General features: G+C 49.3%; 2 protein-coding genes and 1 pseudogene across 6 annotated transcripts; 1 reads left to right on the forward strand and 2 right to left on the reverse strand.

Annotated features, from left to right (window-relative positions):
• The first annotated feature begins 414 nt into the window (after positions 1-414).
• Positions 415-1,863, forward strand: LOC103733557 (annotated as a pseudogene).
• Positions 1,864-12,821: 10,958 nt separating this feature from the next.
• On the reverse strand, positions 12,822-18,504 carry LOC103733527 (paired immunoglobulin-like type 2 receptor beta). Of its 2 annotated transcripts, none has more exons than XR_607232.3 (5): positions 18,379-18,504; positions 17,732-18,121; positions 15,809-16,004; positions 14,372-14,498; positions 12,822-13,267 (listed from the first exon to the last, which is right to left on the reverse strand). XR_607232.3 is itself a non-coding variant. In XM_008832377.3 (5 exons), exons 1-4 carry the CDS (start codon positions 18,464-18,466, stop codon positions 14,390-14,392), a joined length of 687 nt encoding a protein of 228 aa, XP_008830599.2. In that variant the 5' UTR covers positions 18,467-18,504; the 3' UTR covers positions 12,822-13,267; positions 14,372-14,389. The 2 variants fall into 2 exon arrangements, 1 of the variants encoding a protein (XP_008830599.2); XM_008832377.3 differs by having other exon boundaries at positions 14,372-14,402.
• Positions 18,505-21,147: 2,643 nt separating this feature from the next.
• Positions 21,148-22,748, reverse strand: Pvrig (PVR related immunoglobulin domain containing). 4 transcript variants are annotated; one of them, XM_029563171.1, is made up of 5 exons: positions 22,595-22,748; positions 22,218-22,505; positions 21,953-22,037; positions 21,814-21,871; positions 21,148-21,715 (listed from the first exon to the last, which is right to left on the reverse strand). In XM_029563171.1, exons 1-5 carry the CDS (start codon positions 22,653-22,655, stop codon positions 21,383-21,385), a joined length of 825 nt encoding a protein of 274 aa, XP_029419031.1. In that variant the 5' UTR covers positions 22,656-22,748; the 3' UTR covers positions 21,148-21,382. The 4 variants fall into 4 exon arrangements, with proteins under 4 accessions (XP_029419031.1, XP_008830602.1, XP_008830601.1 ...); XM_008832380.3 differs by having other exon boundaries at positions 21,953-22,076; XM_008832379.3 differs by having other exon boundaries at positions 22,152-22,505.
• Between the last annotated feature and the right edge of the window lie 746 nt (positions 22,749-23,494).

Consider the following 23,494-nt stretch of genomic DNA (forward strand, 5'->3'; position numbering starts at 1 on the left):
GGGCGGGAGCCGGGTCTGGCGCTGCCGGTGGCTGGCCGTGGCTGAGGTGAGTGGTCTGGCGCTGGCGGTTTAGTGCTCCCCATCTGTCGTCTGCCACTCCCACCCCCAGCCTGGACTGCTAATCCCGGTTGTGACCTGGTGTTAAAGGAGGCGGAACCGGAGCACCGACCTACCTGGAGTGGCGGGGGTTGGGCTCCAGGATGAAGATCCAGTTTCAGACATGAGCCTCAGTGGGTGATCCTTTCACTGAAATCAACTTGAATGACCAGGAATAAACTTCAAGAGGCGTGCACTATGACTGAGGCAACTCAGAATTTTTTATTGCCAATTTCTACTGCTGATCCTACAAAAGAAGCAACGTCTCCAGCAGCTGCTAATTAAACCCTGGGATCCACAGTCAGTTATCAGAGACTCATGATTGAAAACCAGCGGGAAGAAGCAGCATGGGAAAGCACAAACGTGTTGCTGATGGCACATGGCTTAAAACCTTTGTGCCTAGTCAAAAGAACCGATATTAAAGAAATGAACTTCAGCTAGAGCAAAACCCAGCATTGCACCAGGAAAAACGAGCTAATGACTTGGAAGAAATTATGGAAAGCGTGAAAGCCAAAATTGGTGTATTGGAAGACGAGTTCCTAAATAGGGTTTGCCAGCAAGAGAATAAAATAAAAGACCTCCAAAAGGAGCATAAAATATTACAGACGAAATGCCAGCATTACAAGAAAGAACGAATAGAGCAAGAAGAGACCATTGCATGTTTGCAAAAGGATATCTACAGACTAACGAAAGAGGAAGAAGAGCGTGTTGTTACTCAGAACAGAGTGTCCGCCTATCTCTGCAAAAGGGTTCCTCATACAGGCTTGGATAAAGAGTTGCTTTGCCTAATTGATTACTATGAATCCACACACAAAGGCAATATAAGGAAGATGAAAGTCAGTCAGAAGAAGAAAAAGACTACAGAAATATGGATGCCTCAGCACGTTATAAAGGCCTCCTAATGTCATTACAAAATCAACTCCAGGAGTCAAAATCCAAGATTGATGCACTTTTAAGTGAAAAGCTGAAACTCCAAAAAGATGAGTCAACCAAAGAAAATCATCAGAAGGCTCTAATGGACCAGAGATATTTTCAGGTGCTGTGCAGCATCAATTCAATTATTCACAATCCAAGAGCTCCAGTAATAATTTATAAACAGAGCAGAGGAGGAACCCAAAACTTTGATAAAGACATTGTTCAAGAGTGTGGATTTGAACATCTTGTTCCAATAATAGAAATGTGGGCAGATGAACTGACATCCTTAATGGGTCTGTATAAGTCCTTGACAATACTGTCTGCAGAATTCATACCTTGGCATGATTTGAAGAAGCAGGATGAAAATGAAGGTGTCAGAGTTGAAGATCTGTTATTTATGGTAGATACCATGTTGGAGGAAGTTGAAAATAATGACAGCAACACAGCAAACTTTCAAACTTTGCAAGCTATTGTTTCTCACTTCCGAAGACTATTTGGTGTGCCTTCTTTAAGTGGAGTCTATCCCAGAATGCATGAAGTGTATACTAGGCTTGGAGAAATGAACAATGCTGTGAGAAACCGCCAAGAACTCTTGGTAGATCATCCTCCTTGTGTGTGGTGGTAAGTACAGTTAGAAAACTGTGAAAGATGATTAATGAGGGTGTGAATGAGCAGGTTAAGCACGTACTAGGACCTGAAGACCTCCAAAGCATTATCAACAAATTGGAAGAACATGAGGAGTTTTTCCCAGCATTTCAGGCTTTTACTAATGAACTACTTGAAATCTTAGCAATCAATGACGTGGATGCCATTGTACCTGCAGTAAAGAAATTAAAAATACTTTCATACTGAAAACAAATCAAATCATTTTTACTGTGTAAATTGCATTCTTAATATTTTAAGTATTTATAGAATTGATCTTGAAACAAGAGTTCAACTGTCAGAATTCATCCTCTTCTTAGCATTAGGTCACTCCTCATATAATTTTTATTTTTTATTCCTTTATAGAAAGTAGTTATTAAAATAGTAAATTAACTTCATAATCCCTTAATCATTTCCCAAGCAATTCTTGAGTGCTTTAAGCATTTTACTAGTTTGTGGGTCTCTCCCACCCCTCGAGGGCTGTTGGCCACTGATCCATGAGGACAAAGGGAGCAGAAGCGACGAACGGGGTCAGGATGGCCAGTGAGCACTGAGGCAGATTCAGTGATACAGCTCCAGATTCAGTGAAACAGCTCCGTTTATTCAGTGGGAGAACTAGGGAAAATACAGTGTGGAGGCAGCAGCCAAAGCCTCAGCTGATAGGTGCCCATAGTATGCTTTATTTACATGTGGTAGTGGGCTCCTATCATCCGACTACCAGGCAATGCCTGATTATCATATAGAAAAAACCTGGGGGTAGTTTTATTGCAGGTAACTATGCCAAAGGTCATATTCCAAATAAGGTCAGGCATCTGTGCTTGGTGGCACTTTCCAGGTAAGTCAGGCAGAGAGCAGGAGGCCCCCTGCTGAGAAAGAGAGTCCTTCCATATAGTTCCGAGCCCCTTAGAGCTATCCGGACATGGAGGACTACAACCTTAGCAGCAGGGTCCCCCAACACTGGTTATTTTAAAGTAGAGTTTGTGTGTTAAAATGAGACTCAGGGAGAGGAATCTCAAATTATAGAAAAATTGCGTCCAAGTTCAAGGTTTAATGACTTTTTGGTCAGGGCAAAAGGAACTCCAATTGCTTTCTAAGTCCAAGCAGTAGGAAGTTACTGCTTTCCTGGCAAAGATTAATTGGCACATTCCATTAAGATATCCCCTTTGGCTGTTGCCCTTTAAAAGGAGGAGGAAGAAAAGTAGTTTTCTGTTTGTGTTAGGATAGGAAATTAATCATGAGGTAAAGTAGAGAAGTAGGTAGAAATCTTTCCAAGAAAAAGTATATTTGCAATACTGATGTCATGTGTTTTTATAAGGGAATAAGATATCAAATAAAATTTTTGTGGAAAATTTCAAAAAGATAAAAAAAGTTAAAAATAAATAAATAAAATAAAAATTTTAAAAGTGAAAACAAAGCTGGGCGTGGTGGTGTATGCCTTTAATCCTAGCACTTGGGAGGCAGAGGCAGGCAGGATCTCTGAGTTCAAGGCCAGCCTGGTCTACGTAGTTACAGTGAGTTCCAGGACAGCTGGGGCTACAGGGAGAGCCTGTTTCAAAAAGCCAAAAAAAAAAAAAAAAAAAAAAAAAACCAAAACACAAAAACAAACCAACAAAAAAACCCAAATGTGTAAGTGACTCAAGACAGTCACTTCGTCCTAGTCATCACATTTTTAGGACAGAGTATAGCATTTCCTCTGGGGCCTCCCATGGACAGGGACCAGCGAAGTGCTCCTGAGTTGGAGAAGAGAATGGAGGTGTAGACGAAGTTGTCATCCTAGGGGAGAAACAAAAGAGGAGGTTAGGTGACAGTGGTGGGGCTGGAGCTGCCATCAAGCAGTAGCCGACAGCCTGTGTCCTCTCCACACCACAGCCCTCCATCCTGCCACCACTGTCTCCAGCCTTCCCTTCCTTCCTGCAGGCCAGTGTCTGAGCTACTTTCCTTGGGGTTCCATTTGGGGTCTGTATATTGTCCTAGGGGAAAAATCAAGAGGTGCTGAGGTGCTGTGATGGGAAGGAGTGACTGATGGGCAGGAGGTTCCATCTGCTGGGTCAGAGCCCACAGGGCCTGTAGTGTGCGTTATTCTAGGTAAGCTTCTGGTGTTAGATGGTTCACAGGAGAAATAGGAAGGGTCTACCCTGCTCTAGGATGCCATTGTCAAGCAGAAGACCCGTGTGTAGGATAGTCAGAAAGTCTGAGTTTTCATTATGTGGGAGGGGTGTAACCTGCAGAGGTCACCAAGCCAGGTCTGGAGGAAGACTGGGGTGAGTATGAGGTGGCAGATCAGCTGGGAAAGGAGTCTTTTTTGGTTTGTGTGTACATGTGTGTTTTGTGAGGCTACATATCTGTATTACTAAGCACTCACATGTGTGCACATGCACGTGGAGACCATTAACAACTTCAGGCTGCCCACCTTGTTTTTTGAGGTGGTCTCTCATTGGTCTGGAGCTCGCTAACTAGGCTAGAGCAGCTGGATCGATGGCCCCAAGGAGCCACCTGGATCTCCTCCCCGACCCCATCCCAGTGCTGGGATTACAAGTGCACACCTGCACACCTGGCTTTTAACATGGGTTCTGGGGATCAAACAAAGATTCTCATACTTGTGCAACAAGCACTCTACCCACGGATCCATCCCCTCAGCTCCCTTGCATGGTTCTTACAACAAACTTCACAGAACAGTGCTCCTACCCCACCCTGCCTCCTTTGCAGGAGAGGAACTCACCTGGCTAGAGTTTCTGCCTCAGTCTGCTGGCCCATGAGACAAGAACTAGGGTGCCACCAAGGCATCCACGCTGAGCAGGGACAGCAAGGCTCTGCCCCAGCCAGCCGGGATAGGGCCTGGAATCAGCCCAAGCCTGAGATCAGCCCAGCTGTCTTGTTCCCACAGAAAACCTAAAGAAAAGCTCTCCTGGGTCCACTGCCCCCTTCATGCCCTCTCTGCCTTTGCTTCCTTCCCCTTCCTTGAGCTCCCCTACGCCTCCACATCTGCTTTCCCTCCTCTGCACTCCCCCCTACCTTTTTGCCCCCATAGAAACTGTCACTCCAGCTGTCCTCTGAGGGCTGGCTGTTTTCACCCCACGATTTCAGCATTGTGCTTTGAATCCCGGTTGACTTCTGCTGCCAGTGTGCCCCCTCCCCTCCCAGCTCTCAGCTGCTCCTCTTCCTCTTTCCACATTGAGTGGTCTTGGCACCCTTCTTCATACATTTATTTATTTTGAGGGACATGTACCACTGTGCACGTGTGGAGGCCGGATGCAATTTGTAAGAGTTGGTTCTTTCCACTGTGTGGGTTCCGAGGATCAAACTCACATCATCAGACTTGGCAGCAAGTGCCTTTACACACTGAGCCTTCTCACCTTCATGAAGACCATGTGACTATATATTCAAAGTTTCATTTCCAGTCTGTCTATTCAGAACCTAGTCCATATTATTTTTATTAGTTTAGATTTTAAAAAAATAATTTATGTTTATTTTATGTGTATGAGTGTTTTGTCTGCATGTATGTAAGTGCACCCATGTGTGCAATGCCCAGAGAGACCAGAAGAGGGCGGCAGATGCACTGGAACTGGATTCATGGACAGTTGTTAGCCACCATGTGGTGCTGGGAACTGTACCTGGGTCCTCTGCAAGAGTAGCCAGTGCTCTTAACCACTGAGCCATCATTAATGTAGCTTTTAATATATTCTAAAATCAGGCAGTATGAGTCCTTCATACTTGGCACTTTGGATTTTTAATTTTTTAGAGTCCTTGTGAATTTTAGAAGACAAATCATTTTCTGAAAACAATCTATTGGGATTTGGATAGGAATTGCATTAAATGTTTAGATTATTGTAGGTTGTAGGAATTCTTCTGTATTGACACTTCCATTTTACAGACATGAGCTATCCTTCCACTTCTTTGTGTTTTCAATTAAGAAAGCAATTGTGTGTGTGTGTGTGTGTGTGTGTGTATGGGTGTGGGGTCGGAAGACGACATTGGGTGTCATTCCTCAGAAGCTGTCTACCTTGTTTTTAGAAACTGGGCATTTCACTGGCCTGGTACTCATGAAACAGGCTAGGTTAGCTGGTCAGCAAGCCCCAGGGGTCCTCCCGGCTCTGCCTCCCCAGTGCTGGGATTATGAGCACATGCCACCACACCCAGCTTTTTCTGTGGGTTCTGGGGGTCAAACTCAAGTCCTGACACTTTACCAACTGAGCCATCTCTTTAATTTCTGTCCGCAATGTTTTACACTTAGTTTTTGGCATACAGTTCTTTCACATCTTAAATGCAGTTTTTTTCCCCTAAGTATTTTCTTCTAATTTATAATGTTATTAGAGATGAAGCTGTAAGCTTGATTTCCTTTTTATAGCACACCCTCAACTCAAATGGTTGTCTGTCCTACTCAAATTTTTTTTGCAGGTTTCCCTTCCTGGGTGAAGTCATCCCTGAATTCCTGTCTCTCCTCAGACCTTGTTCAGGATGAACACAGCTCTTTCCTTTTTTTTGGTCTTTTCAAGACAGGGTCTCTCTGTAGGCCCAGCCTGGCTTTGAACTCACAGAGATCTGCTTGCCTCTGCCTCCCAGAGTGCTGGGATTAAAGGTATGTGCCACGCCCAGCCACAGCTCTTTCTAAACCAGACATTAACCCTTAAGCACCTGCTCACTTCCCTTAAATTCCTTGAAAAGCAGGAATGCTTTATCTACTTTTCTTTCCAGTCATATGTTTGTTTGTTTGAGAAAGAGAATGTCCATATGTGTCCATCAAGTGTGGAGGTCAGAGGACAACTCTTGGGAGTCGATTCTCTCCTGCCACCTTACGGGATGGGGGATGGAACACATTATCCAGCCTGTGAAAGTACCACTAGCCATTTCGGCAGCCCTTTATTTAATTTTCATTCTGTAATTTCAGGCTGAGGTCTGGAAAGTGGTACTGGTTCAGTATTTCAGAGTTCAGCTGCCCATTTTCTCTCTCTTTACTTTTTCCAGTAAGCACTCCCCTCCCTCTCCTTGACACAAACGTAAGGATTGATAATAAATGACTACTGAGCCGCAGAAGAGGCTGGGAAGGTTGCTCAGTATTACAGTGTTTTCCTACTTTATGCAAGGTCCTGGGTTCCATCCCCTGCGTCATAAAAGATCATCATCAATATAGAATATAGAAAAGACAGGCTGGCAAATGATCAGATTGTATGATCAGAGACGGACTGCTCTCAAACTTGATCAGACACAGGATCTACTGAAGAGTCTGTTGAAAGCACAGATTCCTGGGGGCTGGAGAGATGGTTCAGTGGCTAATAGCACTGGCTGCTCTTGCAGAGGACCTGGGTTTGATTCCCAGCACCTACACGGTGGCTAACTGTCCGTAACTCCAGTTACAGGGACTCAAACACCCTCTTCTGGCCTCTGTAAGCTTTGCATGACACAGGTACACTTACATGCATGCAGGAAATACACTCATTTACATAAAACAAACAAATAAATAAAATTGTTAAAGCACAAATTCCCCCAAACAGGCCTCGGCCTCCTCCCCAGTGTGTTTGAAGGGAGGATGAATCTTTTTTCTTGAAACTTACCATAGGGAATTGAACTGAGGGGCCTAGCCATAAGCGCAGGTGCTCTATGAACCTGCCACCACTGCCTCACTGAACTATGCCACCAGCCCATCTCCCTCTTCTGACACAGGCTCTCTGCAGAGTGCAGGCTGGCCTCCAACTTGTGATCCTCCTCAACCGCAGCCTCTTTAGTGGCTGGGATTACAGGCATACACTGCAAGCCTCTCTAAGGATTTGCGGTTTTCCCCAGCACTCACAATGATTCTGATGCTGATGCCAGTGGGGTAACTCGGGGGTAGGGGCCGTCCTAGACCACTTGCCTTTTTTTCTACTTGAGGAAGATCATCAATCTACAAGTTGGGGTTATGAGCACAGCTGTGGCTGCTATCACCCTGATTGTGGCTCCTAGATTCAGAAGTGAAGCCACTCAATTCCTCTTGCCCTCTGTGTCCTCGAGGCCAGCTGTGGTGACTGCAGAGGTGACATTGGCAAAGCTCTGCATGGTGGTGCTGGTGACTGGGGAGAGATGAGAAGTCAGCAGATCCTCCTTGGAGGAGGGAAAGGATGGGGTGAAAGTGTCTCAACTTGTCTGGCTCAGATGGATTGGAATGGAGAACAGCTCTCAGAAGCTCATACAGGGAGAGGGAACAAATGAATGCTCAGAATCCAGAGCATAAGTTGAATGCAGACCCTCTAGCCATCGGGTGACGCGTCCTCAGCTCTTCATCTCACCACTTACAAATAGAGCTAAGTCACGGGAATAAAAGGGTTTTGCTGTTGTTGTAAACATATGTAACACAGGTTCAGCTTTCTATAAGGACCTCGGTTTGCTCCCTACCATCCTTAAAAAATGCCAGGTGCAGTGATGGACTCTTTCAATCCCAGCACTGGGGAGGTAGAGACAGGAAGATCCCTGGGGTTCACTGGTCAGCTAGCCTAGCCTACTTGGTAAGCTCCAGGTTAGTCAGAGACCCTGTCTCAAAAAATAAGGTGGACAGTTAAAAGGACCATTTCAGGTTGGCCTGTGACTTCTACACAGATGTATACACACACATACACACACACACACACACACACACACGCACACACACCCTTACACCCACCCACCTGGCTACATTTAAACAAAAATAGAAATATATGGAGCATAAAATGTATCGTGTTACCCATATACAAGTGTACAGCGCAGTGGCACTGGGTACACTCATTTGTGTACAACCATCACTACTGTCAAGTTCTAGAACATTTTTCTAAGTGTAAACTTGGACTCATGAAACAACCCCCCTTCTTCCTCTCTCTAAGGCCCTGGCAGCTGCATTTGATTTTCCATCCCTATGAATGTGCTGCTCCAGACCCTGCGTGTGAGTACAGTGTGCCGGGAGTGTTCCTTCACGGGCTTGGTTTAGTACAGTCAAGAGTCTAGAACAATGCTGTGGTCAACTGTGAGGCACAGGGAGCGCCCGTGACTCCTGTAGGGCCAGGAAGAGGAGTGGCTGAGGCAATGCCTACACAGTGACTGGGCTTGGCCTATGTGCACCCTGTGCATGGGAAAAGCAGTTATGGCTGCCTCAGAGGGACAGCACTGTGCAGAGGACAGAGCAGCCAGATCACGGTGGAGAATGAGGACATCACCGGAAGCTGGGGCTTGCATGCTCTTGGCTACTGCCAGGGAAGGAGGAAGCAGAAGGAAACGGGAAGTGGAAAGGGGAGATTGGGGCAGCGAGGGCTAAGGGGTGTGTTCTGGGGAGATGAGGGAAGTGAGGAGATGGGGAACCTGGGTGAAAGGTGTGCTGTATGAAGGGACCAGAGGGTATGAAGCCAACCATTGGGCACCTACTGTATGATCTTGTCTCATTTAGGGAGATGGAACATAAGGCATCATATCCTGGGGACTAACTGAGGCCCTGACATATGACCAAGGGAAGTCAGACACATCCTGAGAAGTCAAATCCACCAGGATGTCAGGGACAAGGGTGGGACAGGGGTGCAGTGCCAGTTTGGAGCAAGAACGGGAAGACTAGGGAGTGTGGAGGCCTGAGGAGTTGGGTGAGGTTGGATGTGAGGGGAGAGTGAGAGACAAGGCCAGAGGATGCAGCTAAAGTTTGGGGAATGATTACAGCGAAAAGATAATGTTAGCAAAAGCCTGGACGGGGGCAGAGCCAAGACAGAGGAGCGTGAATCAAGGCTGGGGGTGGGAAGTCTTGGGTGACATCTAGGGGACCAGGAAGCCAGGAGCATCAAAACCAGCTGCGGTGGCTCACCATGGATGATGGTTAGTTGTGTCCCCTTAATCGACTGCCAGTCCTGCGTGACTTCTCTCTGTGTGTTCAGATGAACTGGGCAGGAGAACGTGGTCTGGTCCACCTCCTGCAGGCTCAGGCACCGGATATTTGACCCTGTATTCAGTCTAAGATGAGCTGATTTTTGAAGGCCTCATACATGAAAAGTTGGGTGGTATTAAGGGAAAACTTCCCATGGAAGTTCTTCCCTCTCTATAATATCCTCATCTGGGGATTATCTGTCAACTCCCAGGGGGAAGGAGAAAACAAAGGCGATCCCGATGGAGTTGCCCTTGACTCCAAAGAGGTATAGTGTTTGGATGACCCCTAAGTTGCTTTCTTTGTTGTATCCTGAGGATGGATGGGGACAATTCAAAGCTACTGCAGAGGACAGAGTGTAATCTCAGACCTTCCTGAACTCTCATCCCCAGGCAGGTGTGAGACAGCTGACAGGATTCTCTGTGGAGCTGATAGAGGGGGAAGAGAGTGAAGGGTTGGGTTAGACTCACTCTGAGAGACCAGCCCTTTGCTGTGGCTAAGACAACTGGCTGCCTCCCTAGCAGACACTTGTGCACGTGGTAGCCCACTCTCCCCAGCCCCGTTGGTTCCTCCTGTGGTTAAGGCAGAGTCTCTGCTAGTGAGGTCCCCACCACTCACCAGCCTGCAGGGATGCTGGTGACAGCAGCAACAGCAGGATCCAAGCCATGGCCTGATTCCCTCCAGGGGATGAGAGAAGCAGAGCCATCCAGAAGGAGAGGAGGCCCTGTGGAGGTGCTCAGGAGCTGGGAAAGGATCCAGAGGAGAGGCCTGGATTCCCCTGGGCCATGCTCCTTTAGAGGACTGAGAGAGGGTGGGACATCCTGTGACCAGCAACTTCCTTTGTTCCAACTTCCTTGCTTGTGTTGCAGAAGAGCCTCCGTTATGGCCCCTGACAAGATGGCCCTGTCCTGGGGCGTAGCCCCCGTCTTCTGCTGGGAGATGTGGTTCTGACCTTGACTGACCATGTGCCTCTCTCTCACTGCCTTGCCATGGAGTCTGTCCCATGTCCTGTGATGTCCATCACTGACTGCAGACCCTTACTGGTTCATGCCACATGGAACGGGCAGAGGCCCACATGCATGATGTATTTACGCTGAGCCTCCTTTCTGTGTTCTTACAGTTTAGAGTGGTGTTTATGCTTGCAGGCCTAAGCACCTGGCTTGCTTTAAGGTGGTATGACTGGCTCAGCCATTGTTTATCAGCTCACCCCCTTCTCACGTACTTTTCTTCAACCACAAGGGTAATCTTGTTCTAGTTCAACACTGGGCCAGGGAACCTGCAAATATCTCCAAATGAGTGCTAAGTGGTTTTACTTAATCTCTCTTGTTTTAAATTTGTATAATACTTATTGTGCTGTGTGTGCACATGCATGCGCATGCCCGCATATACAAGGAGGTCAGAGGATATGTGGGTCCAAGGAATCAAACCCAGATTGTCAAGCTTCGTGGCAAGTACCTTTACCCGTTCAGCCATCTGGCTGGCCGAGTTTTCCTTCTCTAACCCAGATCTCCGTCCTGGTTCTGCAGGATGCAACCAGATACCAGATACACAATTGCCGGAAATTCCAAAGAATGCATAATGCACAAAGAAAGGAGAGGGGGAGGAAAGCTGAGGCAATACCAGGCAAATACTCTAACTTTACTGCTTTTAGTTGTTTGAAAATCACTGATTTGGGAGGTCATGCAGCTGAGCAAGGAGGTATCGGTACTGCACAAGCTTTGCTGTATAAATGGCACCTTGGACTGAAGCTGTCTTGTAGCTTAAAACAGTCCAGTGAGCTACCTGTGTTCTCCTCCAGCAAAAGATGCCTCCTGTGTTTCAGTGATTAACCACAGGTTACTACACCTGAGAAGGGAGCTAGACAAACACAAGCGGTAAGAATCACAGATCGGGGGCTGGAGAGATGGCTCAGTGGTTAAGAGCACTGGCTGCTCTTGCAGAGGGCCCAGGTTTGATTTCTAGAACCTACATGGCAGCTAACAACTGTCCATGCCTCCAGTTCCAGGGGAATCTGACGCCCTCTTCTGATCTCCATGGGCAATGCATAACACGGGTATACTTACATACATTCAGGCAATACACTCATACGTACACATAAAATAAAAATAATCACTGATCAGTACCTGTTCTCTAGAGTCACTGAACCCAGCAGTAGCCATGGTCACAGTGACCTCTGCCACCGGGGTGGAGTTTTCTTAGAACGTCCCTGAAGAGTGCACTCAAGCAGGTGCTGTGATGACAGTCTGTCCAGTCATCAAAAGGAGCGACTGTTCATCAGTTCCCTACTCAAGGAAGGTGGGCACAGGGAAAGGACCTGACAGCTGTCAGTCAAATGGTCACCTGACTTTCCAGGACAGTATCCATTCAAAAGGGAAAAACATCAAAGGGGCCAGCAGTAAAGATTTGTCATGGGAGCAGCATTCTGAGCAACATTCAACAGGGCTTAACCCCTTAGTCAAATACTGTTAGGGAGAGCTGGGTCTCTTTGCTCTGTCAAGGGGACATTATGGTTAGATTGTGAAGCAGACTTTGGATTTCTAGCCTGGCTACGAGTGTTTGGTATGTATGTTCTCTGGCCTGGGTCATCAGTAAAAAATAGTGGTAGAGTAAACCAGGTATGGTGGTGCATGCTTGTAATCTCAGCAAGTGGTAGGTAGAGACAGGAGGACCAGGAGTTCAAGGTCATCTTCTGCTACGTATAATGTTCAAGGCCAATATGGATTACACAAGAATCTGTCTCAAAACAAAACAACAAAAAACCCTTGAAGTTAAAAAAAAAACATATTATTTTGGTTGTGGGCCTGAGCCTTTAACGGCTGTGCTGGTGGCACATGCCTTTTATCCCAGCACTCGGGAGGCAGAGGCAGGCGGATCTCTATGAGTTCAAGGCCAGCCTGGTCTACATAGTGAGTTCCAGGACAGCTGGGGCTACAGGGAGACCCTGTCTCAAAAAGGACCCCCCAATTTTTTTTAATTTATATTTTTATTTTGTACGTTTGAGTGTATTACCTACGTGTGTGTAAGTGCACCCGTGTCGTGCAAAGCCTGCGGAGGTCAGAAGAGGGCTTCGGATCCCTTGGAACTGGAGTTACAGATGGTTGTCAGCCACCATGTGGGTGCTGGGAAAAGAAACTAGGGCCTCTGCAAGAGCAGTCAGCACTATTGACTACTGAGCCATCTCTCCAGTCCCCCATTTTTTTTTTTTTTGGTCTTTTTGAGACAGGGTCTCCCTGTAGCCCCAGCTGTCCTGGATTCGCTATGGAGACCAGGCTGGCCTCAAACTCACAGAGATCCACCTGCCTCTGCCTCCCAAAGGCTGGGATTAAAGGCGTGTGCTACCATGCCTGGCAATTTTTTTTTTTTTAATTACTAGAAGAGAGGTGATAGATGTGAGTTGTTTGTCAAAGTTCATTTTTTGTGAGAGAGAGAAGTTGCAGGTGATGCCAGTGTTCTCCTTAGATCCATGCAGGCAAATTCTGTGGGCATTATTATATTCTTGAGCAACAGAAAGGTGAAGAGGGAACTGGCAGTTTCTGTGAGTTTCAAATTTGCGAATTTCTGAGTTTCTGCCTCTGGCCTTGGGTATCTTGGAAGCTGGGAGGCTTCCTACCAGAAGTCTAGGTGACCCTGAGATTGTGCTCCATCGCATTCATTAGGCCTTTAGGACAGAGGGTAGAGTCTCTTTCTGAGGTTCCCATGAATGGGGGCAGGAGGTGCTTCTGGTAAGTTTAGACTGGAGAGGGCAAGGGAGGTGTAGACGATGCCATCAGCCTGGAGGAGAAACAAAAGAGGTTAGATGGCAACAGTGCAGCGTCCATTGTACAGCAGGAGCCACAGCTTTCGTGTCCCACCCACACCACAGGCCTCTGCCTTCCACCATCTTCTCCAGCCTCCCCTTTCCTCCTGCAGGTCCATGTTTGAACTACTTATAGTGGGGCTCCATTTGGGGGCTGTATGTTGTCCTAGGAGGAAAAAGTCAAGGAGTACTGAGGTAGATGGTGTGACAGGAAGGGTGGGCAGATGGACAGGAGGCTTCATCAATGAGGTTATCTGCTAGGTCACGGTCTATGGGGCCTGTGGTGTGGGTTGTTCTAGGGAAGGTGCTAGTGTCAGATGGTAAATATGAAGGGTCTACCCTGTTCTCCACTGTCCCTGCCATGGGGAAAAAACAGTTGTGTAGGAAAATAAGTCTAAGTGCTGTTATCATTCTGAGGGGCTGGAACCTGCAGAGGTCACAGAGCCTGGTTAGGGGGAGGTCATGGGGGATGAGGACTGGGTTAGTATGAGGTGACAGATTGGCTATGAATGATGCTTTTCATGATTTTGTGTATATGCCTGTGAGTCTGCATGTGCGCAGATGCACATGTACAAACATATATGGGCATGTGTATAGAGGCCAGAAGACAAATCAGGTGTTATCTCTCTGGTCACGATCCATCTTTTTTGAAACAGGGTCTTTCATTGGCCTGGAGTTGGCTAATGAGGTTAAAGGGGCTGGCCAGCAAGTCCCGGGGATCCACCTGTTTCTGCCTTGCCGTCCCTAGGATTACAAGCATGTGCTACTGCACCCAAGTTTCTGTTTTGTTTTTGTTTTGGGATAGGGTCTCATGATGTAGCCCTGGTTGACCTGGAACTCAAAGAGATCATCCATCTTTTCCTGCCTCCCAAGTGCTGGACTTAACGGTTTATACCACTACACCTGGCCACATCCAAGTTTTTAATGTGGGTTCTCAGGATCAAACACAGGTCCTCCAGCTAATATAGCAGGCACTTTACCATCTGAGCATTCTCTCCAGCCCCTTGCATAATCTTATCACAACTTTCCAAACCAGTATCTGTGCTCCCACCCTGCCCCTTACGAGGACAGGCACTCACCTGGCTGGGCTTTCAGCGTTAGTCTGCTGGCCTGCAGAAGACACAGTATGTCAGTGTGACCTCCATGCTGATCCTGCATCCCGCCTCTCAGCTGTGCTCTATGTTCAGACAACATTACAGGAAGGGCCTGGAATGAGCAGAAACCTCAATCAAGCCTGTGCACCTGTCCTTTGTCCCCAGAATAGCTTTGCTGTGTCCATTGCTACAGTCCCCATCACTTCCAGTCTCCTTTGCTTCCTTCCTTCCCCTTGAGCTCCCTCTCACCCCACATCTGCTTTCCCTCCGCTGCACTCCCCCCCCCCCGCATAGGAACTGCTTCTCCAGCTCCTCAGCGCTGGCTCTTTCATCCCCACATATTCCAGTTTCATCCAGTCAGACTTCTGCTGCCTGGGTCTATTCCACCTCAGCTGGTCCTACTGGGTGGTACCCTTCCTGGAGACCATGGGACCATGCACGCTAAGCTTTGCTTCTGGTCTTTCTATGCCATTCTGTTGCTCCATCTGCCTTGGTATTGATGCCCCGCTGTTTTATTACCATAGTTCTTAGTATGTTCTGAAATCAAAGTCCTCCATACTCAGAATCCTTGTGAATTTTAGAAGATGGTTTATTTATTTTTTATGAAAATGCCACTGGATATAATAAGAATGGCATTGAGAGGCTGGAGAGATGGCGCAGGGGTTAAGAGCATTGACTGCTCTTGCAGAGGATCCGGGTTCGATTCCCAGCACCCACATGGCGGCTATGAACTGTCCTTAACTCCAGTTCTGGGGGAATCCAAAGCCCTCTTCTGACCTCCGTGACATTGCACAACATGGGTGCACTCACATACATGTAGGCAATATGCTCATACATAAAATAAAAATAATAAATAAAATATTTTAAAAGAATGGCATTGAATGTTTAGATTGTTCTGAGTTGTAAGGACTTAACGTATCAGTTCTTCCAGTCCACAAAATGAGATATTCTTCCACTTATTTGTGTCCTCTTTAATTTTGTAATTTTTTGTGTGTATATGTGTATGTGTGGGCAATTATATATGTGCATGTATGTGCACATGTGTGTATTCATGTGTATGTGGAGGCCAAAGGGCAACCTCAGGAGTTATGTCTTAGGAGCTATCCACCTTGTTTTTCAAGGCAGGGTTTGTCACTGGCCTGAGGCTTATCAACTAGGCTATACTAGTTGGCCAACAAGACCCAGTGATCCTCCCAAGGCTAGGATTACAGGTGCACACCCCACACCCAGCTTTTATGTGGGTGCTAGAGATCTGAACTCAGATCCTCATGCTTGCAGGGCAAGCAGTTTGCCCACAGAGTCATCTCCCTGGCCCCAGGATCTGCATTTTTACCTAGCCCATTCATAGTTCCTATGTTGATGGTGCTGGGAAAACTCCCAATAGGCAGCTGGGGTGGGGGGGGCCTGTCCTGGACCACTTACCTTTTCTTCCACCTGAGGAAGATCATCAGTGCACAAACTGGGATTATGAGCACAGCTGTACCCACTACCGCCCCAGCTGTGGCTCCCAGATTCAGAAGTGAAGGCTCTTGGTTCCTCTGGCCCTCAGTATCATCAAGGCCAGCTGTGGGGACTGCAAAGGTCACATTGGTGGAACTCTGCATGGTGGTGCCGATGCCTGGGAAGAGACGAGAAATCAGTGGACCTGCCAAAGTGATGAGGCAGCAGTGCCCTATCTTGTTTGGGTAGAAATGGGGTGGAGAGCAGCTTTCAGAAGCTCACACAGTGACAGGGAAATACTGACGGCTGAGCATCCAGATGAGCAAGGCTGACCCTCATCCTTGTAGGTTTGTCCTCAGACCCTCAGCTCATCCTTTATAAACAGGGATAACTGAGTTACAGGATAAAAAGTTACTTTTGGTGCTGTAGATATATGTAACATTAGGGAGCTGGAGAGATGGCTCAGTCAGTGAAATGCTTGCTGAGCGGGCAGGAGGAGCCACATAAAGATGTGGGCCTTGGCATGCTCTTGTAATCTCCGTGTTAGGGAAGGTGAAACCGGCAGATCCCCAGGGCTTGCTGGCCAGCCAGCCTAGCTGAAGAGGCAAGCTCCGAGCCGGCGGGAGACACTGTCTAAAAAACCAAGACAGACAGCACCCGAGGAGAGGCACACAAGGTTGACCTCCGGCCTCCACACACCTGCACGCACCCACACAAGCGAACATATGCACACAATAACTCTCCCCACGTGTACAGACACACTATGTGTGCTAACACTCTTTCAGCCCCCCACGCTAAATACAAGAAAATAAAAGCATAAGTAACAAACTATCCCATGCTAACCCTATGCACGTCCACAGTGCAGTGGCACTGGGTATTTTCATTTAGTTCTACAACCATCACTAAGGTTAAGTTCTAGAACATTTACGTAATTGTAAACTCAAGACTCCTAAAACAACTTCCTCTTCTCTCCTCTCTGAGCCCCTGGCAGCCACTGTTTCACTTCCTATCTCTACTATATGGCTTCTCTACACACTGCACATGAGTAGGACAGTACTGTGTCTTTCACAGGTTTGTTTTAATACACTCAAGAGCCCATAGAGTGCCCACAGCTATTGTAGGGCCACGGTGAATCATAGCTGTGGCAATGTTCACACAGTGACCAGGCTGGGCCTCCATGCACTCACATGTGTGGAAGCTGCAGTTACTGCTGCCACAGAAGAGCCAGCAATAGTGCCCAGAGGAACAGAGAAGCCAGATCATGGTGAGAAGGGGACATCATCACTACAGAGGATGAGGGCTTGTATAGAAGTGGGGATGGGCTAGGAAGGACGGAGAGGAGACTGGTACAGGTAGAGGTAGCTCCTACCAGGAGAGCTAGAGGGATAGAAGTGGGGAGATGGGGTACGCAGGTGATAGGTAATACTTTACAAGGGGATTGGAGGGCCCCACGATCATCCATTAGACACCTACCCTGTCTGGGCTGAGCATGGAGCTGCAGGGAGATACAATATACAGTGTTGACTCTGGAGGCTAAATGAAGCCCTGACATAGGATTCCAAGTGAGACAGCTCCATCCTGGAGAAGTCAAATCCACCCGATGTCATGGGACAAGGAAGGGAATGGGCAGGTGGCAGTGCCAGTTTGGAGCAAGAATGGGTTTAACTGGGAAGTGAGGCAGGTGCTGAGCCTGGGGAATGGTGTGGGGAGAGTACAGGGCAAGGTCAGAAGAGGCAGCTGCTGCTGGGGGGTGACTGCAAGGAAGAGAAAAGAAAATATTGGCAGAGTCACAGGAAGGGAAGAGCTAGGGGAGAGGAGTCTGAAATAAGGTCAGAATATACAGCCCAGATGACATCTAAGCCTGAGGAAATCAGGGGCATCAAAGCCACAGCAAGGGCGGCTCACCGTGGGCGATGGTGAGTGTGGTCCCCTCTATCGACTGCCACTGCTGCCTTCCTTCTTTCAGTGTGTTTAGAGAGACTCGGCAGAAGTACGAGGTCTTGTCCTCCTCTAGCAGGTTCAGGATTCTGAGGACTCCAGACGTCTGACCCTGTGTCCAGTTCAGGGTGACCCGGTTCTCGAAGTGCTTGTGTATGAAAGACGGGGTGCTGCTGTAGAAAAATTTCCCATGGAAGTGCTTCCATCTCCAGGAGATCCTCATCTGGGGATTCTTTGCCAACTTCCCGGGGAAGTAGAAGGAGAAGGGGATGTCGATGGAACCGCCCAGGACACCAGACAGGTATGGTGGTTGTTCAACACCATAGTCATATTTTCTGTTGGCTCCTGCTTGGTTACCTGGGGTGGATGGGGAGAATCTGAAGTCACCGCAGGGGCAGAGTGGACAATCCAGACCTTCCTGCACCTTCATCCACAGACAGGACTGTCCCTCTGGATGGTAGGGGGTGGGTGGGTAGGATGCCCTCTGAGGGACAAACAGGACTGGCTTCCTCCCTAGCAGACACTTTTGCACGTGGTAGCCCACTCTCCCCAGTCCCGTTGGTTCCTCCTGTGGTTAAGGCAGAGTCCCTGCTAGTGAGGTCCCCACCACTCACCAGCCTGCAGGGATGCTAGTGGCAGCAGCAACAGCAGGATCCAAGCCATGGCCTGATTCCCTCCAGGGGATGAGAGAAGCAGAGCCATCCAGAAGGAGAGGAGGCCCTGTGAGGAGCTCAGGGAGTGCTCAGGACCAAGAAAGATCAGGAAAAGTGACCATATCCGCAGGCCAGACTCCTTCAGAAGACTGAGGGAGGGAGGAACCTCCCCATCTCCACCTCCTTGTGGCCAGCAGCTTCCTTTATCAATCTGGCTTCTCCTTTTCCCAAAATGCACCAGAGCCTCCCCTGTGGTCACTGACAAGTTGCCCTGGTCCTTGAGCCCAGCCCCCATCTTCTGCTGGGAGATGTGGTCTTGACCTTGACTGGGCAGCCCTCCCCTTTCTCACCTCAGCCTCCTGCCTTATCCAAGCTTCACATGTCCTGAACTGCCTGTCCCCTTCACTCTTCTAGGTGGAGGCTCTGGGTTAACAGCTACCAGACCCTGGACTCTTTCCAGCCAACGCTGTTTTCTGGATGAGGTGATTTTCAGATACCGGACTCTTTTTGCCACTGTCTCCTTTTCAGCATACCTGGGCTGGGACCTCAATTTGAGAACCCTTGTTCCCCTTCCCCACAACCAATAGACCTAATGTCCTGTGCTTTTCTGTGCCCATGTCTTGGAAACATAGCCACAATCTGTAGTTGGAATGACAGGCCCCCCTGTTCCACTCTGGCCCCTCCCACCCCACATCAGCCTAGCCAGGGCCTTCTCTCTGGTCCTGCTGAATAAGCCATCAGATCTGAGTTGGTATTCATAGGCCTTGGCTTCTGTCGTTCCTGCTGAAGTCCTCTGACCACCTCCTGTGTATGGTGGCCCCACAGGGCTAGAGTTGAGACTCCAAGAATAATATACAAGGCAATGACTTGAGGCCTGGGACTGACTGTCCACTTGATGTCACAATGTTTTGGTCTCGTAGCTGTTCTAGGCTAGCCCCTGGTGGGGGCATTTGGGCTGAGGAGGAAAGGTCTGGGACCAGTTCAGGGCTATGGTAATTGAGAGGCTAGACTGCCAGGAAGGCAGTGGACCATGGGGAGGGCAGAGGGAGACTACTGGGCTGTACTGGAAAGACAGTGCAGTTTAGACAGGAAGCCCTAGGGCTGCAGGAAGCCCAGGGTTAGGTGCAGGTTGTAGAGGATAGGCAGCTGGCCTCCCAGAAGGGAGGCTGGAGGCTGAAGTCATCCCCTAAGCAGGGACAGGGCAGTTAGGCTAAAGATATCAGAGATGTGTTGAGGAAGGAAGGCATAGGGTGGCTTAAAACAGGAAGGACTGAGTGGAGCGTTCTTAGGAGGCTGGTTGCTGGTCTGCCCAGAGCTGGGTGGTTAGGAGAAGGGACAGCTGGTAGAAGCTCTAAGCTAGTGGTTGGGGATGGTCTAACCCCCACATCCCCAGCAGTGGTGAGGCAGGGGCAGGGCTATAAACTCAGGTCACCCTGCCTCGGCCCCCACTCACAACTCCTCTGAGGCTATCCCCTCATCCCTGGCATCTTTGTATCTTGTGCTAAGGCCCTGTGGGGACCATCGGACCCCTCAGCAGCAAGGTCAGCTGCCACCTGATGGAGACAAGATCGCCCACAGAAGTGTTCCTTTGTAGGTCCAGGGGTGCCAGCAGAAGGCAGCCTCTGCCCACTAGGGATGCCCATACTCAGCTATCTCCCTAAAAGTGCCTCTGCCTCTCCACCCTATGGCCCTGCATAGAATCCCCAGCGGCTCTGAATCTCAGGAATTCTTCTTTATTATATGTTCTTGGTTTAATTCTTATTTTATGTGTATGAGTGTTTTGCCTGCATGGATGTAAGTGCACCTGTATCATGCAATGCCTGTGGAGGTCAAAAGAGGGTGTCAGATCCCCTGGAACTGGAGTTAAAAATAGTTGTTAATTTCCATGTGGGTGCTGGGAACTGAACCCAGGTCCTCTGCAAGAGCAGCCAGTGCTCTTAACCACTGAGCCATCTCTCCAGCCCTCAGGTACTCTTTTGAAAGAGTCTACCCCCTGGTTGTCTAAGCCTAAACAGGCCAGTCCAAGCAATTAGTCACCCAGCCTGTAATCTTCATGCCCCTTCCCCCAGATCCCCTTACTCTTCTTGTGTAACCCCATTAGCAAAGACAGTCTCTAAGATAACCAAGTCATGCCAGTCGCCAAGCTAGAGTGACCCAGAGATCCAAACCTGGGGGACCTCGCGGCTCACAGGGCTCTCACTATGTTGTCTCCTGTGCCGATGATGTGGGGGCCCAGGCTGCCTGGTTCATGCAGAGTAATGTGCTTCCTAGATGGGACAGTCAGTGGTGGATGTGCCTGTGTTTAGTATCTGTATCTGCCAGGGCCTTTCTGCCAGCCTCTGAGTGGCCAGCAGGGAGCAGTGCACAGTTCCCTAGTCATTGGAGAAGAGCAGAATGCCAGTGTGGGGACCGACAGAGGGTTCCCAGTCCCTGGTCCCCCTCTTCTGTCTGAACATCAACTCAGTGGAAGAGGGTACCAGTCCCCCACCCCCCAGGAAGTCCATCATGGGGAAGCCACAGAGTTGAAGTCCTATAAGCTGCTACCACCACAATTGTATCTCCCAGTCCCTAGTGTCTCTCAGCAAGGCCTGCAGGTTCAGGATGCTGCCTCCCCAGCCCCAGCCTCAGTCCCCATGCCCTCTGACTCTAACCTGGCTCCTTACTCCAGTGGTTGAATCTGCCTCTGACCTCTAAAGCTCCTGAAAAAGTAAAGGTTCAGCTACAGCCACAAACAGAGGGATCAGTTTATTGATATTGTTAGAGATATCACCTGGGAGTATGCAATTGCGAGTAGGCTTTCGACACACCCCTCCACTCACTCCTGCACATACATTGACCACATCTGCAGCCCACAGGGTACGAAGACCCCTATTGGAGGCTTAAAAATGTGAAGCTAGCTGGTGCCTAGGATGAAGACACCATAGAAGGGGATCCCAAAGGCCTGGAGGTGAACCTAGAGTGTCTGTCATTGAGCTGCTAAGCATCTTTCCAGGGCACTGTGCTCCAGAGGGTCAGTGACAGAGGAGATGTTGGGAGCAGGAGCAGTGTGGGGTAGCTTCTCTTCTGCCCAAGCATACAGTCCGTTCTCAGTGGAGATGAAGCTGTCATGTGTAGAGGCCGGTGGGGAGGCTGGAGGGACAGGCATCAGGGGCTGGTGTGGGGAGGATGTGGGGAGTGCTGTCCACTGGGGCAGGTGATGGTCAGGGTGGACTGTATCTGTATGCAGAGCTGCTAAGCGGAGGGTGGTTGTAGTGGCGTGGGGGAGGTGGAGGGTGGTCAGGGATGCTTGGCTGGCAGCCTGTGGGAGAAGGAGAAGGAGAGTCAGGTGAGATACCAACTCCCTGCCCAGCTATGGACCCCTCTGCTCTGCTTTAGACACCATCCTCCAAACCTCACCTGAGCTTGCTTCTGTGTCTGGGTGCTGGCAAGGGATGGCCGAAACTTACTGAGAGAGCTGGGAGACAGAAGAGGAGGAGTCAGAGGCAGAGGGCAGGCTAGCCCAGTGGTGTGGGGATTGTACTGGGGCCAGTCTCACCAAAGTCTCTGCCGGCACAGGAAGCATAGGATAAAGATGAAACCAAACAGGAGGACACCTGAGGCTCCCAAGATCCTGGCAAGGTCTGTTTGGAGAATGAGAGCTGGAGTCGGGGCAGGGAGCCCTGGACACAGAGAAAGGTGTTAGATGGGCAGTGAGTGCCTAGGTCCTCCTGTCGGCCCCCTTTCCCCAGCCACACCTTGGTCTGAGCTATGCAGGTCTCCACACGCATCCCTGGAGCCATGAGGGAAGATAACAAACTCACAGCAGAAGGTGGTGTTGGCCAGGGAGCTTCTTGCCTGGGACTGTTCCAGGGTGAGGGCGAGGGAGACACTGTTTTGGGTTTCCCAGTGGGCTTGGCAGGCAGGGGCCCACTGCTGGGTGCCAAGTTCTGGGTGCAATACAGCTAGTTTGGTCCCTCCAGCACCAAGCAGCCCTGCCCAGCTCACTGTTACCAGGGAGATGAAGCCAGACCCCAGGAACCCACAGCGAACTGAAAGGGATGGGAGCTCAGTGGCCTCTATCTGGACTTGCAACCACACCTCTGGGCTTCCTGGGGAATGAGGACAGGAAGGTCAGTGGCTGGGTCTCCACACCATCCACCTCTCCCCAGCTCTGCCTCTCTCTGGCCTCCCTACTCACCTGCAGAGATGCAGAGGGTCAGCAGTGCTGACAGCAGGACCAGGGGCTGGAGCCAGGTCATGGTGCCCTTGTGGCTCCAGCTCTGAGAGCTGCAGAGACAGCCTGTGTGTTTCTGTTCTCATGGCAGGAAGTTTTCATGTTGTCAGCAGTTTGGGCTACTGCAGTGGCTCCCCACAGCCTAGCCCCATTTCCTTTTCTTGGGCCCCAGAGGTAGTGAACTCAGGGTGTTGGATTCTTTCTTAAAGTGGCAGTGACAGAATTTGCTTGCCACTCCCTAGGTGGGCAGAGGTGGGAGAAGCTTAGGGTGTGTGTGTGGGAGGGGTGCTGATGTTAGTCAGTGAGGAGAAGATGTTCTTGAGGGACTCAGCCCATCCACCCTCCCAAGCCCCACCTGCCTAGAAGCCCAAAGACAGAACTTCACCTGCCCCACACTGAGATCCATTTCCCTCCTCAGCACCATCTGCTTTGGTCACCTGGTCATTGGCACCTGACTTCCAGTTACTTATGCCTATGCGACGGACCAGCCCAGACCGGGGCAGTTCAGTCCGACGGGAACAGGGTAGTCGAGAGGGTGGACAAGGAGTCGGCTAGTGGTCATTGGCACCTGACTTCCAGTTACTTATGCCTAAAGTATGGTCACCTGTGACTCTTCTTTTTCATCTTGCCCATCAGGATGTCCTGTTGACTCCCATCCTGACCAACTGACTTTTCTCTGCCTCTCCCCAACTTCCGTGTGTACTCATTTAACACCTCATCTGTCAGGAGGGTGAGAAAAACAAGTTGGCCAGCTGGTCTCCCCACATTGACTTTGGCTTCTCTGAGGCAGTCTATGTGACCTGCACAGCAGCCCAATTTCACTGGGAGCCAAAGGCCTACCCTGCTTCCCTTACCTCCCTTTAC

This window comes from Nannospalax galili, unplaced genomic scaffold (genome assembly GCF_000622305.1).
Source record: "Nannospalax galili isolate Female #2095 unplaced genomic scaffold, S.galili_v1.0 scaffold675, whole genome shotgun sequence".
NCBI classification, from domain to species: domain Eukaryota; kingdom Metazoa; phylum Chordata; class Mammalia; order Rodentia; family Spalacidae; genus Nannospalax; species Nannospalax galili.